An 18,425-nucleotide genomic window follows, 5' to 3' on the forward strand; every position below is an offset into this window, starting at 1 on the left:
ACATTCCTGTGTTACACAGGCACACAGCAATATATGTGTATTTTAATGAGAGAATAATAGACACATCTAATAAAAATGCTGCTTTCACAGGATTCAACACAGAATTACATAGAGGCCATATGCACTTGCAAATTCATAAACTCAGCGACAGGCTTTAAGCTTGAAACTTGAGTTATCAAAAATGAAACTGGACATTTCATCACCCATTTTAGTGGTTCCGTCGAAGAAAGGAAACAAAATACTTTGAGGTCAAGTAAAAAGGTTTGTTGATGCATGTCTAAAGGTATGTACCAACATTTTTTTTCCAAAAACCTCATAATACAACTGGAGGTTTCTTTAAAGAAAGAAAATCATGCATTCTTCAGACATATACATGTTCATAGTCAAACATCCAAAATTTCCCGTGAAGCTTTTCTTGTTTATACTAAACTAGAAAATTAGTTAGAATTATAAAGTAATCTCATCATGTAGTCCAGTTTCACTAAGAAAATTCAGGAGCAAATAGTCTTCCCTACAGCTTTTGCAAGATCCTACATTGGGTTATTGGCACTTATACATCCTTCCTGTAGCACTACTTAATAAGCCAGCATTCCTTCCTAAACTAATATAGAAATACAATTTTTTGTGAAGTGTATGAAGTTGCAGGACAGAGCTCTCATGCACCAAAGCTCAGAAATGTCCATGGAGGTGTTAACAAAGTCCACTACAGCTTCCCTGAACTGACCACTAAAAGTAGGCAGATCCACCTTCTTTAGAATGGATCAAAAATGAGTGGGGGACTTCACTGACCATAATTGTTTTAAAGTAATTTATTTCAATTTAACTGGACAGGGTTTTTTTTCCTCCCCCAGTTCCTCTTCTGAAATAGCCACACACTGAATCTAAGATTAAAAGGCTTCCTGACTGAACAATATAGAAGGCAAGGAAATGAGCAGCCCACCAGTGGATAAAATATTAATCTTTCACTCTAAGGCTCTTGCTCATCTCCAAACAGAAATTCCTGGGGGATGTGGGCATCTAGCTTTTGCTTCCAGTCTTAAATCTTTCCCACAGACTCCCCAGGTTCTTTCAGATAAGGGTTGGTGGAGTTAGGATAGCAGGGCTGTGCCTGGAAGTCATAGCAAGTATAAGAGGTATGTTAGAGAAATAGTGGAGGCAATCAGTGTATCAAGTTATTAACAATTGGAACAAATAATGTGTCACAAACAGAAAATGAATGCAGACCTGTGAAGGAAGGGAATTGGATGGTCTAACAGGAAGCAGGTGAAAGTATTGAAACACTGAAGTTTCTGTCCATTTGTTACCAAAAATCATTAAACCATCAAAATTTTGTGTTTTGAGGATATGGCAAATAATTTCCACTACCTGATTTGCTTGTTATTCCACTCCCCCTTATTCATCCCTTTCTGTTGTGGTTTTTAACAGGTTTTGTAGAGACCATCCATTTAATCAGCACAGTGAATATTGAATTTCTATAACAGGGCATTCAAAAATCTGATGCTGGTTTAGAAAGTCTGGCTTTTAGAACAAAAATCCCAGTAGACAATGGTCATGTTTGCCTTTGTTTTGTGCAGCATCTTTGCAAGATGTGGGCTAATTAACAGGTGACATTACAGCTGTGATCAAGAAATGGGAGAAAAATCCTGCCTGCAGGCTACCATTACATATGGGACAGAACACTAGTATCCCTCTGGCAGTTTTTCTGGAGTGAGGAATAAGAATAATAAGAATTGCTGTCTGGGGACCACAGGATTAATACAGTCATGGATCAAGAAAACTGTTGTCAGTGCTGACATGTTTTACACCAGTTTGGGCCTGGTCCTTCTGCCTATCCTCAAGGCACACAAGTTGAGCAGTGGAAGCCATCGCAAGCTTGCCACACAAGGGGAATTTCACCCTACTGTTTCTACAGTGTTTTGCTGAGAACTGCCACTCAAGTGAGAAACATTACTATTGCATTTACTGTTCATGAAAGCAAAGCTTGACATATTGTTTGTTAGGAAAACACAGAGTGCCTCTGAGTATGGCTTTTCACTTCAGCAACACCCCCTGGGTTAAATCTAACACTGTTTTCCCTGAAGAGGATTCTCTAATGCAGCATTAGTGCTGCTGACTTCAGCAACATCTCTGCTGTCTGCTGCAAATGCAGTCATCAGCAGCAAGACACTACATGGAGTATGAGAGACAGGTAAAGGCAGAAAGGGCAATACACATTAAACAAAAGAGATTGGATGTGCTATTAGAAGAAAAGTAGCATTGATTCCTCCCAGTAGCCCCTTTCCCTGAGTGGGGTGGTGAGAAGGGAGGAGTATGTTAGGCTACAAATCTGCATAAGGAATAAAGGCACTGTTTTCTTCCTATTAGAGGGTCATGTTACAGAAATAGAGTAAAAGTTCATAATAGTAAAAAAATACTGAGTTGTCTCTGTTGGTGGAGAGAGAAATGTCAGCAATATGTATCAGAGGGAATTGTATCTGACCATTATTTTGCTATCCCTGGCAGCAGCTTTGGGAAGTATGTCATATCAAGAGGGTTCCACAATTTCTGTACCACTTGTCATGTATTCCCATCTAGTGCTCAAAATAATGATTCTCAGTAAGCTACCAAAAAAATCTATGCAATTCTGCTGCATCAGTTATAATTGAAACATACAAATTAATAGCTCTTGGAATTAATTAATTAAGCTACTTAATTAATCTGGAACACAGTTGTTATGAGAAAACAAAAAGGCACTGTTTTAAAATGTTTTACATTCTTTTTCATTAGAAAACTATAGTTTAGGCAAAAATAAAAAAAAAATTAAGGAGCCTAAATTGGAACATGGTCAAAATTAAGAAATCAGTATGGTCTGAGTTAAAGCATCTCTTTAGAAAGAGCTTTCCAATGAAGAGTCTTCACATAGTGGTGGTGCTGGTGGCACTATAAATCATCAGAACTAAGGAGAACCCAAGCCTCTTGTCTCTTCCCAAAGAGCTTCTTTAGCTTCAGACAAGAACTTAGCTATACAGTAAGTAATGAGAATGAATTTTACCTTCCACTGAGGGACAATATCACTTCTATATGAAACCAGTTTTTTCCAAAGAACAAGTCTTGAGGGAATCTTCTCCACTTTCCACTGTCCATACTACCAGAACACACTGCCCCCATTTACCTGTGCAGCAAGCGCATGACAGGAACAAATAGCTGGCTAAGCTGGCAAGGTGATGGGAGCAGGGTGGCTACAGTGGTGGTCTCTGTGGAAGGCCTGGGGCTGCCCCTTTCTGGACACAGACAGTTCCTGCTGATTCCAACAGACCCACAACAGAACATAGCTGAGCCCTTCAGGGGAGCATACTTCAGAAAAGGAAAGTATTGTGCAGACTTTGAAGAATGAGGAAAAGAAGTGTGAGAAAGAATCCTATAAACACCAGTCAGTGAAGGAGAAAGTGGCACTCCAGGAGCTGTAGGAGATATTCTCCTGCAGCCTGTGAGTTTTGGAAGAGATCATGATGGATTTGGTATTTCCCTGGAGCTCATGGAGAGGATCACACCAGAGCAGATATTCATACTGCAGTATGTCAAGGATCCCAGTCCAAGGCAGGTTGATATTTCCTGAAGTGCTTCTACCTGTGGAGAGACCATGCTGGAGGAGGTCTGTCCTAAAGGACTGCAGCCTCATGGTATGGACTCATGCAGGAGCAAGGAAAAAGTATAAGGAGAAAGGTGCAGTCTGAAGGAGCTATACCCCCGAAAACCCTCACTCCCTGTCCCCCCTGCACCATGTGAGGTGGGGAGGATGAAGAAGAGTCAGAAATGAAGCAATAAAGTTGCTAGGAAAAAGTAAAGCAGGAGAAGGTATTTTAACCTTTGTCTTCATTTCTCACCACACAAATCTATTTTAAGTAGCTATAAATCAAATAAACTTTTCCCAAGTCAAGTCTCATTTGCCTGTGATGGCAATCTCTAACTGGTCTCCCTGGCTTTATCTCAATGCACAAACTTTTCCAGTCTTATTTTCTTCCCATCTCCTCTTGAGGAGGAGGAATGAGAGTGGCTGGGTGGGCATCTGGTAGCCAGCCAAGGTCAACCCACCACAGAGAGTTTGCAGAGCTGCGATAAAGATGAGGACACAACTCAGACTGTATTGTTCAGCAACACTTTTCCTCTAAGTCACATCAGTTTCTTGCATATGGATTTTGAGAAAAAATCATCAGTCCAAGTACTAAGAATATCAATGTATAGGTCAGGATTTAAGCTACAATGATGTACAGGAGTTAGCTGTATAGGGAGCAAACATCTTTCCAACAGTAATGCATTTTTGTCAGTAATGCATTTTGCTCTCTACTGGAGCTGGGTCAATTTGGAACAAAAGCATTCATTTATACTCTTGAATGGATTTGATTTTTCCACTTTTTATCACCTTTCATAATAGTTTTCCTTTCTCAAACATAAGCATTTTATTTCACTCACTTTCTACACGTATTTAAGAAAAATGGATGCCAGCAGCATACATTTTCACATAAAGCTAAATGTCAAATTGATTAAATTTTTCATGCTGGCAGGAAGTCCATGCATATGTAACCAATGAAGAACCAATGCAACATGATGCCTCTGACAATCCTAAAAAAGGATGAGAAAACCTCAATCTTCTTGTAGATGTTAAATGGCTTGAAATTGGGTACTGGGTAAATCTGACAGGTTGGATTACTTATTAATCTAGTTGTAATCAGTTTAACAAGTATGCAAAAGATTAAAAAGTCTATGCAATTATCATTCCCCTGAGCTATGCCATGTCCCTCTGCTTTGCGAGCTTGTTGTAAAACTCTGCTATTCTATAATTTAGCAATTCTGAACCTACAGTCCCTAAAGAGATAGAAAAATGTATGTATCAGCAAATTTAATTTTAGTCAAGACAGTGTAGTGAGAGAGCAGGGTCTGAATACCATTTTCATGCTTATTCTGTTTCTGAAAGACAGTGCCATTTCTAATTGTGAATGTTTTAAAGCACAGAAGAATGGCAGTTCAGGCATCTCACAGGGGCTCTCAAAACAGGGAAAGGGAAAACTCACAGTGGTGGCCTAGGAAAATAAGAAGTCTGAAAGGCTAAAATCTAAGTGTCCTTAACTATATAAACCGCAGAAAATCTCACTACGCCAGTAAGTTTGTTCCTAAATTAGTTTTTGTATATGTCCTCATTAATAGTCAACGCAGTCATCTCTTCAACGTCCCACATCAATTTCCATTGCAGCTTCCAAAGTATTTGCCTAACATAAATGAAAATGCTGTTTAGATTATATGCAAAAAGGTGAAGTGTAATCTCACAAATGAAAATAAAACACAGAGTAACTAAAGAGAGTGATGAATTCTTTCCTAGAACCCTTAAGAACAGCGCAGGAAATAACTGAATTATCTATACCAAGGAAGTAGGGGAATATATATTAGGAAAAAGTCTAGCTACAAGGAGAGCTAAGCATGGGAACAGCCATCAATATATTGAAGCATCCTTTATTGGAAGTATCTAAAAACAGGGCATAAAATCGCCTGCCAGAAACTGTCAGTGTTATTCATGTCCTGCATGCCCCTGTGAATGCAAGAAGAAAAGCTACCAGTGAAGGGTAACAAACAGTCTAATGTTTTTGTATTCAACATCCAGAATCTGTAAAAAAAAAAGACTAATGAAATGTTAAAGGTATATTTTACCTTTAACATCTTGACAATCTAGTTTCAACTGCTAGCAGGAAAATGGGAAAATGCTCTTGAAATCCTTTTCCTCCCCTTCAATGTAAGATAGTCAATCACACCTCAACATTCCTTTTTTTATCAGTTGTGCCAAATCTCATAGCATTGCACAAATAATAGATAAACCCCTGTGCCGCTGAGAAGAAACACTATGTGCGCACAGTTTGCCTCATGTAAACACTGCCACAGAGAACTCAGCAAATTAATTAAATTCAAAAGTAATTTCAAAAGCTGATTAAACAAGCTCCTTTTCATATGTGCATCAAGAAGGTACAACAATTTTTCATCAATGTATTAGCACATTTTCAAGTTCTTTTAGGGGACATGCTCTTTTCCACTATACATTACGGAATGCCATTCTGTTACAAAATTAATAGACAGACATAAACCAGATTCCTTTCTTTTGTTGGTTATAAAGGAAAAATATGACAACCATGTGTAAGCTGCTCTAGATTATAATTTACAAGAACTTCCAGATTCTGAACCAGCCTCTCCTCTGTCAGAACTGCAGTCTGAGCGTGCTCGTGAACTTAAAATGGACTACCCAAGAGTTACTCCCTGCAAACACAGCCTTAGAGCTCCTGCCACTGAGGCTATGCAAATGTCAGGGAAACAACAGGAAGCCCAAGGCTGGCTTGAGCAGGTATCTGCCAGGACTTATCCACTGACATTAAAAAAAATCTCTGCAAAAGTCATGGTCATGGGATGTGGGATGCTTTCCCCTCCCTCCTCCCTCTCCCAAGCGCTGCGCTATTCTAATGCATACGTGACAGCTCACTGGTCAAAAGAATGGATGTGCTAAGGCAGGACATGAACTCCAGGAATAGCTGAAAGCATCAGGGTTTTTTTCTTGCTTGGCTTCAGGACAGCAGTCCTCAGGGGGGTTCCTAGCTAACACTGGCATTAGCAGGAAGATGCACTGCTGCTGACACCATTTGTAGCACTACTTACAGAGCTGCCAAGTCCAGACGAATACTTGATAGAGGTTTGTCTTGTGCTGGAGTGAGATTGTACACTCTCTGCTGGAGGGCAGTTTGGATTTTGTTTCCCTCGCTTTTGCCTTCTCTCTCTCCTGACCTCTCTTCTACCCTGCCCTCCTCCAAATCCATCCATCTGCTCTTGTCCCTCACTTCTTTCCAAGTGTGCTGGCAGCATGGGAGGTAGCACACCCCTAACTCCCTGTTCAGTTCCTCTTCTCGGCACTACCCTTCCCATAGCCCCCGACACCCATGTTCATGTGCGACAGGGCTCATCAATGAACATCAGGAGAATGAAAAATTGAGCACAAGAGCATTACAGTGAGGAGCAGGAAGTACTGAGGGGAGATTAGAAGTGATTGACAGGGGCAAGTCCCAAATATGGAACCCTCCTGCTTCAAGATTGGTGACTGTGTTTGTTCCAACACACTCATTGGCAGCAGAGCTATTATCAGCTTTATGAGGCTATTTATAGAGAAACTGAATACAGAGAAACCCATGAAAAATTCTCACCTTTCTCTTCCTGAAATAAGACTAAAACCAATAGATCATGCTAAAACCTGTTTCCCTAGCAATAGATTGGCAATTCTTGCTCCTGCTAAAATTGAGAGTTCTAGTTCATGCAGGTCTGCTCTGCCAAATAGGAAGCAAGTGCTTTTGGCTCAAGATTTGAGGTGCAGAGATGACTTTATGAAAAAGAGCTCTTGTCAGAAGAAATGACCATACCATTGTTTTTCCTTATTAGGTAACATAGAAAAACTTATTTTTTGTCAGTATGGCACAAGCGCCAAGGAATAAACAGCTGCTTTCTGGCTCTCTGCAGATTTCACCCTTCAGTGAACAACAGACAGATTGAATAGTCATGCCGCTATTTATCCATAATCTTCTTTTTACAGACTAAACCAAAACTTTTCATTACATCATTATGTGCTTTGTATGAAACAAGTTGTTTGGTTTTCCACAATAGGAAGTATCCCAGGATTGCAGCAACAGGAAAGAGTCTGAATCTCCCACCACAGGTTTTCAGTGTGTTCCTCTTCAAAGTACTCACAGGATGATCTAGGCCCAGGGATTTTGCTGGGATCTTCCAAATATTCTATCTCACAAATTCAGAAAATAAATTCAGCCAATGGCCAGCCATTCAGCCAATATTTCCAAATAGTCAAGGAAACCTAAGTCTTGGAATTTAGTGTAAGAAGGCCTGTATACAGAGGGAAGGACTTTCTTATTAAAAGAAACCTAGTGGTAAAACAATCAAGTGGCAGAGAAAACAAAGCAAAGATTTGTGCTGGCCTTCCTAGAAGGAAGCTATCTAATCTACATTTGAAATATGATTGATGCTGGCTGTCTGCCAGAGGTACAGCCTTACATGGAGTGGAGGAATTTATTGATCATCTCAGTCATGAGAAGGGGACTTTAGCACCACTGACTGGACATCGGGCTAGTGGCGTGTCCCCCAGTCTGCCTACTGATTAGGATCTGAAGAAAAATGCTTTGAATTCAAGCAAATCTCATTGGCATTTCAATTTTCTCAAATTTTCTGCGCAACAGCAATAAAAGTGGATCTTTCCATGTGCAATGGTCAGAAATCTTATAAGAAGCACATTGCTTGGGCTGTTTTTTAGTTCATTGAAGCTATACTACTTGCATAACCTGAGGATCCAATCTCTTTTGTGGTTCTTATAATAATTATAATAATTCTTATTAATACTCTTAGTTAAAGTGAATGAAAGCTTCCCAACAGTTTAAAAACTTATTCTGGAACAAGATGAAGAATACATATAAGACAGGTAGGACAAAATTAATCTGTGCAGAAAATATTTTTCACAAGGAAGAAAAAGTTGCTGTTTGAAACACATTTGTTCATTATAGGCATTTTTATATCCTTTTATTCTAAATGCTTTATAATACACACATTTTTCTTTTACACTTTCAGCACGTAAGTCAGCAGAAACAATCCTTGTCTCATTTCTTTGCTTGGCTGTAACTTCAATTACATCCCATTAATCTGTCAATACAGATGTGGTCAAATTGATCAGTGCAGCCTAGAGAGAATCTGCTGACCCTAAACCAGACATCAACTGAAAATTCTCCTGGCTCCAATAACCATATTTGCCTATAGCTCCCTAAACTATAGAAGGTCCTTAGAAACTTAGAATACCCTAGAATTTCAGATACCTACTTATATTTAGCTGTTTTATTCTCCAACTAAGTCACACTCAAATGGTGTAATTCAGTTGCCCATGCCACTACCAAGTGAGATGTTATGGGATAACCTAACTGGCCTTAAGGTGTGCTCCAGAAGGGCAGAAGTCTCCCTTAGGTCTATTATAACATATATCAGGCCTATACAAATATGTCAGTTACCTTAAAACCCCTTAAATATGAGCAGATGCCTATTTTTAGAAAGCTGGATCAACAAAAAAATGTCTTGTAGCAATGAGAAATTCAGGTCACACAGTTACATCAGTATATCATTGTAACCCAATAAACAGAATCTATTTCCTGTGAAGACAAATTAGGCTGTAGGGTCATGAAGAGGTGACTCTGAGGTTGTTTCTGCAGTTGTCATGATTGCTGCTACTCAGGGCCTCTCTGCCCAATGCCTTCGTGTGCAATCCAAACTTAGCAATCTTAATATTTAAGTAAAAAGTGATAGATCTGGGTTAACCTAGATGAAGAACATCTTTGATATGTTCCTGCTGCTTCCTGCATTTCAGCTGGGAGCTTCTGCAGTACCATTTCTTTCATAATTCTTTCATCAATGAGGTCTTTCACACACAGAAGTTAGTGACTGTCTTTTGTTTCTCTAAGGTGAAAAGCTGAAATTTGAGAGGTTAAAAGCCCTGGACAAGGTGTCAGTATGTGTTTTCTGTTTTCAAATCACACTAATATTATTGCATTGCAGTATCAAGTGAGAAATAATTCAAACACCCTTCAACAACATATCACTGAATCTTCAAAAACTCAGTGGCACAAGTTTAAGGTGCCAAAATCCAAAATCCTCATCCAGTAAAGTCAGTGGTGTGTTGTTTTTTCTTCCTAGGGAAGAAAAGATGAGTCAGTCCTGCTGAGATATGACCATATGGCTCTAACAAACCTAGGTACTCAAAGCCTGGCGCTTAAGGCACTCTGATGATCCTGTAGGACAGTGATACCATAATAATTTGTATTGCTTTCTAAGAAGACTTTTTAGAGTGTTGTCTTTTTTTATCCTCTGCTAGCAAAACAGTCTATTGTCTTCAGCAAAAAAAGTATAACACAGTCCTGCATAATACACAGATTACCAGAAAAAGAATTGAGGAAATTTAAAGATCTATTAAACGCATCCATTTGGGGACAAAATAGAGGAACAAATGGAAGAAACATTAAGCGTGTTTCTGCAATGGAAGACTAGTCAAATAAACAGATCACAATCTAAGATAGATACTTAAGTCATGAGATAAAAATATTTTGTAATATGGCCATGAGATAATTTATAATGTGATTTAGTTTGGGTCACAGAAGAAGACCTTGATACATGCCTGAGGCACCAATAGAGAACAAAAAGATATTTCAGGGATTTTTAAAATATGAACTATGATATATGCTTACTTCTACAAGTTAGAAGTAACACCATGTGCTTGGAAACAGTGAATTCCAGTTGAAGGCAGAAAACCTCATCTTTATGTCTACACATTTATTTTCTTTTCACAGTATTTTCAGCCTTACCACAGGTACATTCTGCGTTTTCTGCACTTCTGAGAGCAGACCTGACCCCGTCACACTTTGTACCCACTCTTTTGTAACCCATTGTAGCAGCCGGAAACAGGGCCACTCCACAATCCATATTTTCTGAAGGAACTTATTTTGTCTCTCTTTGTTAGGTTTTCATTTCTTTTCAAATGCCTTCTAAAATTTGAAATTGCAGATTCTCACAAAATGCTAGGACTAAGTATGTCTGGATTTCAAAAAAGAAATTGAACCACACCCAAACTTTGTAACTGATTAGTACTCCTATTCAGGACTCCAGATCCTAAGGGCAGCATGTTTCAAGCCCTTTCATACATGATGTATCTCACACCTCTTGTCACAACTCCAGCTTCCAGCAGGATGTTCCCTTTCCATTTTAAAAGCAGTAAAAATGAAATTAAGCCAGGCATATGCATTCTCTTCCACCTTTTTATTCCCTCATAATAGGTTTTGATAACAGGTTCTATCACCCTACTAGTTTTCATTTCAACTTCCAACACCATGATATACCCACACTGAGCTTTCTACCCTAACCTCAAAATTGCACCAATGTTCTCCTATGCTCATCATATTTTAGGATAACTGGAAAACACATATTAACACATGTACTTGAGACATTTTGCCAACAGTAAAATTATAATAGCATATGGACTGATTAGCAATTAATGAAAAAGATGAAATCTGAATTCTTGTTTTCAGCGTTCCCAAACCAAGGAAACAGCTCCTAAATTCTGTGACTCATTAACATGGTAAGAGATACATAGTTCAATTTTGAAGTATATTTTTGTTTAAATACTCTGAGTTGGTATTTGATTGTGAAAAAAGCAGTCCAGAAAGTATGCTTGGAGAATAATAGTGGTCCATGGTCTAAAAAGGATTGGTACTACCACCCTGAAGTACAAGGGTGTAGGATATATGCTGTTCTCACCTGTTATTTTATCTCATTTGGGTAACCAGTGAGAACTGCATGGCACATCATTGATAAAAGTCAGCAGGTTCATCTTAGAGTAGGTTTCCCATTACATTATGGACAAACAACAGAAGTATAACCAATGTCTCAGGAATGGGGATATAAGCAGCATCTCTTTGACAAGGCCAGGTCCCAGGATGTTTTTAACTCCTACAGAAAGCAAAGACCAGAGATATTCCTATTAAAAAGGTATTTTAAAAGGTATTATTTAGCCTTTTGCTGAATGTCACTTCTTTTACATTTCCAATACAATTTCCATATAAAAAACAGACAACTGTTCAGCAGTCATATTCTCTGCTTTGGCCTTTACTATTACACTGAGATTATTATAAAATAAAGGTTAGGCATTTGCATCACACTGAGGTCTTTAATCATCTACCTTGAATACTAGTGTGTTGCTTATCCCTTTCTTATATCGACCTCCTCATTTTTCCCTTCCCATTTCACTCCAGGTGCTTACCCTATTTAGAGCACAAAATCTAGGGCCTCCATTTTCCCAGTAATTCCAGGCACTCCCTTACTCTTAACTTAGTAGCCTGTGGCAACAATGTAGTTCTTTAAAAATGAAAAATTGCATTTTGCTCACACTGAAGTGAGTGGTAAAAGTCCTAGCTCTGGATTAAATAAAGAGGGTAAGAATTAAACTGTATCGCCATCTACATGCACTCTTCTGTCTGCAGCTGATATAGTCCACACACTAGCTACATAAATCCACATAAATGCCAAAAGCTGAACCAAAACCTGCCCAATTACAACTGGTATCATATATCTTTTTCCCAAGAGCAAACTCCATCACTTCAGGTAGCATCAGTTTTTTCAAGAGTTGCCCAAGGGACTTTTCTTTTCAAAAGCCGTTAACAGATTACTCTTGTACATACACAGCAAAAAAGAGCATTGGTATTCTTCACTGAAATCATAATCCTGTCCTAACCTCTCCCACTGATGACAATTCTATTGCTCTTCCTGTCTGAGACTTACAGCTTCCTATTGCCTTTGATTTTTTCATTCCCTTTTCCTCACACTACAGATGACATCTTAATGATACCCTACCCTCCATATTTCTTGCCTTGACTAGAGTTCAGTCTTCCTTCACTATTCTAAGAAAGCTACTGTCAAGTATTTTGCTGTGCCACTTTCTTACTACTAATTTTACTTTTCTGAATCCTTTGTTTTACCATTACCAGGGAACCCTAAAGACAACAATGACAAATCTAATAGCTGTCTGCTGTCTTTCTTTCTCTCCACCTAATTCAATTCTTTCTATCTTTTACCACACTGGCATCCACAGTACTCATCTGTCTTCTCTGCAGGTTCCACATAGCCTTCAGTAAAGTTCTGATTTTTTTTTTTTTTTATTCTCTTCTATTTGTTTTCCAAACTCTTCAAATTTTCCACCTTACTGTATTTGGCACTATTGTGCCTACACCATGCACTTCCAGGAGTGTCCTCCTGTTTGTCCAGTTTATATCCTCCTTCAGATATCTCATTTAAATAAACTCCCTGCAGTGTTCTACAATCCATAGTTACTAGGCACAGCAGAGTCCCAGTCTATCAGATGGGTGGGTAAGTAGCCAATATGACTTTGTGGTACAATTAGCACAGGGTCAGTACCCTCTGACCATGTGTCATTGGCAGGGATCAGACCTACTTTTTCACACATTATATTTTCCCAGAACAGTCTTCATCTATTGAGCTAGTAATAACCAGGTTGCTAGTGCGGAAAGATATTGTCTAACTCACAGTTGCATTCCATTCCTTTTTACATATCTCCTTGAAAACAAAGGACAGAAAGAAACATCGTTATTCTACTCATCTATGCCTTTTTAATCAAGTTTACTTTCTGCATTGGTCTCTTCAAACAAAAGAACAGAAAAAGCAGGTGCTGCAGCAATTTGTAACACTTCACCAGCAGCATCAATTTAATTTGTACTGAGTACAGATGTTGAAGATTTTTCATTCTTCAAGGGATGGTCCAATCCTGATACCTGCATGAAGGCATTTGAGACTCAGCTCATTGTCCCACACATAGGTGTCAAGCAGCTGTTACTGCTTGAGGTGTCTCAGATCTGAGAAGGCCAGTGACAAACGACCTATGGAAGATTTGAGCTTCTCTGAAGCCGCAGCTGGGGAATATCAAAGGTGTTTAGATACTTCTAATGGGAAACTCAATAGACTGTTCAGTGTCTGTAAAGAAGCATAAATGATATTAGTTTCCTCTAGTTGTAAAGTGCAGAGACAACCTTATTTCTTAATTGATGTGATCTGTGTATGATGACAGGCTGTTTTGCTCCCTCCTAATTGTTTTAGCATTTAATTGCAATGCATAAGCTCTTCTTTCAATAGCAGATTTTAGATTGCTCTAAACAAGTTAATTATATTTCACAACACCCTTGTGCATTAGGGAAGTATTAATATTCCTGTATTCCAGTCTAGGAAGAAGGGAAGACAAGAAAAGGCAAGGGCTTCCTGAAGGTTAAACAGTAAGTCAGTAGCAAAATTTGAAGAGAGTCTCCAGACTCTCAACCATAGTTTAAATTTCCCACAGACCATTAACTCCCATGCTAAATGTAAGGATGGTAATAAATATGTGATTTTAGAGTTTCAAACTGCAAACAGTGCATTTGTGAAAGGATGCAGGATCTTGAATGCAAACTTGAGAGTTCCTAAACTTTAGTGTTGAGGTAAACATCGAGCTGGATATATAAAACTTCTGACAATCCATATCACTGCAATGACAGCAGAAACTGCAGGCATAAAGGAAAAAACAAGACTGAATTCCATTTGCTCCCTGCTATGAGCATCACAAGACATACTTCCCTTGAAAAAGACATCTCACCCGCATCCTAAAAGACAGTCACACCTGGGGATAATTTCTAAGCATATTTGAAACTGTCTCATCTATTTTTATTTTTTTTCCTACAAAGAAACACCAATTTTAAGCAGATAATTTTCAGGAAAAAAATTTATATTTCTGTGACATCCAGATGTCTCAGACAGGATGAGGGACACACTCTGTTTTAGGTACTATATAAAAATAAGTGTGCAAAGACGTTATGAGCGAATTCAAGCACAGAAAACAGGTGGGTGTAACAAACAGCAGGAGAACTGCAAGAAAGGAGAGATATGAACAGTGATTATGAGAATTGAAGTCTTCATATGCTGCTAAAAGTCCAATCTTATATTCTGGAAAGTATAGATGAGATTTGCACCAAATGTGAGAAGCGACAATAAGAGATCAAATTATTCCACCAGTAACACAAAATAGCAAGCTTGCTTTTTAAAATGTAAGGCCAGGTATTGTGATATCTTTTACTCCTACTCAACATGTCCAGTGCTCCCTAAAACATTCTTTAAGTACTTGCTTGGAGGGTTTTTTTAGTCATTTCTTACCCTATTCATTCACTGAATATAAATTTCATGGGTTTTAATCAATTCAATATCAATATCTATCAAATTCTGTGGCATATTTCACACTGGATTGTTAAGGCCAAGTCTCAATGACTTTTGTGATTTAGTTTGATCAGTTTGTTAAGGGGTTCCTATAGTTTGATTGCCTGATGTAGTCTGGGGACTTCACTGTAGGAATCTAGACTTAACACTTTCAGATTTATGAAATATTTGGTTTATCTAGAAAACACACTCAGCATTTACATGTAACACAGAGATATACTTTATGCCCAAGACACATGAAGATAATACCCAACATGACAAAGTCATAGTTTCATCTCCAAGCCCCACTTGGACCAGTTTAATAGCTAAAAAAGTCTCCCATCACCTGTCTGTCAGACCATTCTTCATATCAATTATATCAGTTTCATCTCCAAGCCCCGCTTGGACCAGTTTAATAGCTAAAAAATCAGTCTCCCATCACCTGTCTGTCAGACCATTCTTCATATCAATTATATTCTTTTAAACTCCTTCTCTCCACAAAGTCTTCCTACGGTATATTGATCTCTGCTGATGCAAACCGAGAATACCAGTTCTGTGCCACAAGAGAGTCACCAGCAACCCTTAATCAATTTGTCTATGTAAATATTTATAGTTTAGTCAGCATTATGGAGTTGAACATTAATTAATTTCAATGACTATCATTCTGATCTGGGTTCAAACCTGCAATATCATCAATTCTATGCCAGCCGTAGCTCCAAAAAAAGGGTCCCAACCTTTAGAAATGTGTACAGTTTCTAGACAATATGGCCTGCAATAATCAGGTGTAAACAGTCTTTGAGATGCCATAGCTCTCACTTATGTCCTTGGACTGCTAGCTTACTTGCCAGGAGCTTCAGTTGATCTATTCCAAATACTGTTAGCACAAATTATCATAATTCCTACTAGACAAAAGTATGGAAACTGCATGTTCTCTGGCTGACAACCAGAACAAGGCACAGTCATAAAAAACACTCTGAAATGAGCCTGGTATTAGAGTGCAAATGCTAACTGGCCATGAGCTGTGCTCTAATACTTAGGACTCTTTGCATCCCTTCAGTGCCAACTTTCTACACATTGATTGTTGATTGTTGCATCTGAGAAAAGCAACTTCAGCTCTTAATTCCAGAGATAACACATAGGATGCAAAACATAACATCATTCTTGTACGTGCAGAGAACAGACTATATGTGTGATTGTAAATCAAATTCATTTTAGAGTTTTGAGTTATTTCACATAGATCATTGCTGACATTCATATCTACATAAATATATTTTTGTTTCAAAAATAACAGAACTCTGATCTACTTTGTCTTTTACACTCATAATTCTTCAGTGGGACTATGTGAGTACAACGTCACTGCACTGTTCCTCAGTTGGTTGAAGGATTGGGATTTTGATAGTTTTCCTTGCCAAATTGCCTTTTTTCCATTACACCAAATTTTATCTATTTTCTGAGTCTCTTGGAGAATTAGAAAATAACTTCTTTTGCTTGCTTCTTGGCAATACATCAGCATCCTTTCTGTCTACCTAACAAAGTCAATACACTGAGGGGAAACAACTGGTAGGATTCTGAAGTTTTTAGCAAGCAGAGAGGAAACCTGCTTGGTTTGGGGTCTTTTAACTGCTACAGTACTATGGTTTTATCACATCAGTAAATTGTGGCCAACCACCTGTTGTATCCATATGCTTTAAAGCTGATTGCCAAGCCAAGGAACTGCACGCAGAATGCCATCATACATCCTCCTATGTGCCTTGTCAGGGAAAAGGAGAGAGATTTTTGCAATTAAAAGACATTTTGCAATTCATAAAATGGATTTAAATTTATCTGCAGCAAACACACATTTAGAAAAGCACCTGGGTAGACCAAGTTTTCACCACAAAGAATTTAGACCCTAGGATAAGGAATATATTGTTATTTAAATAATCAAATCTCTGTTAGCACTACTACCCATGTGTTCATTAGAAAGATAAGGGCGGAGGAGGCTGATGTCGATTTCAGCCTTCACCTAATTAAAGATGTACTAAGGCTTAAACTAAATCTGAATTGTGTGTACAGCAGATTGTTCTGCTGTATTCCTTCTATAACACAAGAAACAGTTTCTAATGTTTCATTTTGTAAATGTGAAGGCATGGAGGATGACAGGCAAATTGACCACTAAAACCAAACCTGTGGAATAAAGAGGAATAATCAAAGCCCATGTTATCACTTCATAATTCCTGCAAGCACTGCTGTACAACAACTGGCTGCCAGCAGTTCTGCTGCAAACCTGAGCAATGGCTTCAAGTTGTTCTGCTCCTGTACTAATGCACAGAAATATGACACACCAGTGTACAAATTACCAATAGAGTTTTTTCAGTCACTTCTGTAGGATGTAGATGAACCTCCTCCCCATGTCAGGCAAGAAGAGTATTTGACTATGGTTTATTTTTAAATACTACTTGGATCATCTTATTGAAAACCACTGCACTGGCGTAAATCTCATTTCATCATCACATAAATGCATTCCCCAAGATTGAGTCCAAATGTACCTATGTAGTTAATCAAACTATCCACTCGGGCTGATCAGTTGTTAATAGGACAGAGTAAAGAGTGTAAAGGTCTCTTATTTAATATGTCTTTTTATACCATCCAGACTAAAGGTCTGTCCACACTAAAGGTGATATTGCTGCGGCATTCTGCTCCTGCCAACAAACATGTGCCATCAAGAAGCCCTGAACAAGCACTCACATCTGTGTCCACTCCTGTACCACCCATTTAGCAGAGACAATGATCACTAGAAACAACAAAGGAGCCACTGATAAAACAAACAATGCTGTGAGCCAGAGATCACTGCCATGCCAGTCAAGTTTGCCTAGAAAATACTCCAAAAAGGGAGAGGAGGAGGCAAAAGAGATATCAAATATAAAACTGTAAAACTTACACCTAGAAGAGGCTTTAGCCATGCAGCCACCCAACCCACATCTCAGTAGCATTTTCTAATGCATTGCTATAGGATTGAGCAAGAAAGACTGAGCAGTGCTCACAGGAAGCAGACAAACATCCAATGCCTCCTCCCATTTGGAGTCATATAGTCCCCTACGAGTCAATAGACACAAGGAATAATAATAATTGTTATTATGGTAGTAATAGAGATAGTAATAGAGAATCACCAACCTTGAGGATCCCAGTTCACCTGTTTTCTTGGAGTCTCAATTGGAAATTTCATCGCTTCCTTTTTGCAAAGGGAGTAAAAAGAATTAAATAAATTCCCAACCTTCCTGTCTGATGCTGCAGTCAAACAAATTAATTTCAAATTATAGGGAGCCTGCGCTGTTTGACAGAGGGAAACTGGTGGTTGCCAAGGAAAGAAATACACAAATAAATCGAAGAAGGTGGGGAGGGGCGGGCAAGGGAGTGGAGTGGAGGGGTTTGCAGGCACCCCAGCACAGAGAGGGGTATAAGAGATGGACTGAGGACAGGAGAGAGTCTGGAGGAGCAGGAACGGAGCAAGCTGAGGTAGGCAGCGGGTCCAGGGTGCTGCTGGCTCCTGGGCAGCTTCCCGCAGCTGTTTTGCCCCGTCCACCTGCAGATGTCAGGGTGGCGGGGTCCCCGCTGCAGCG

General features: G+C 38.9%; 1 protein-coding gene across 1 annotated transcript in view; it reads right to left on the reverse strand.

The window, feature by feature from the left end:
* KCNK10 (potassium two pore domain channel subfamily K member 10) overlaps positions 1–18,031 on the reverse strand; it is a 54,656-nt gene extending 36,625 nt beyond the window's left edge. Inside the window, exon 1 of the mRNA XM_041399090.1 lies at positions 17,980–18,031. Within this exon, the coding sequence (XP_041255024.1) occupies positions 17,980–18,031 (52 nt within the window). The remainder of the gene's footprint in view (positions 1–17,979) is intronic.
* Positions 18,032–18,425: the final 394 nt, after the last annotated feature.

The sequence above is a fragment of the Onychostruthus taczanowskii genome, unplaced genomic scaffold, assembly GCF_017590055.1.
Source record: "Onychostruthus taczanowskii isolate IOZ18803 unplaced genomic scaffold, ASM1759005v1 scaffold1, whole genome shotgun sequence".
NCBI lineage: Eukaryota > Metazoa > Chordata > Aves > Passeriformes > Passeridae > Onychostruthus > Onychostruthus taczanowskii.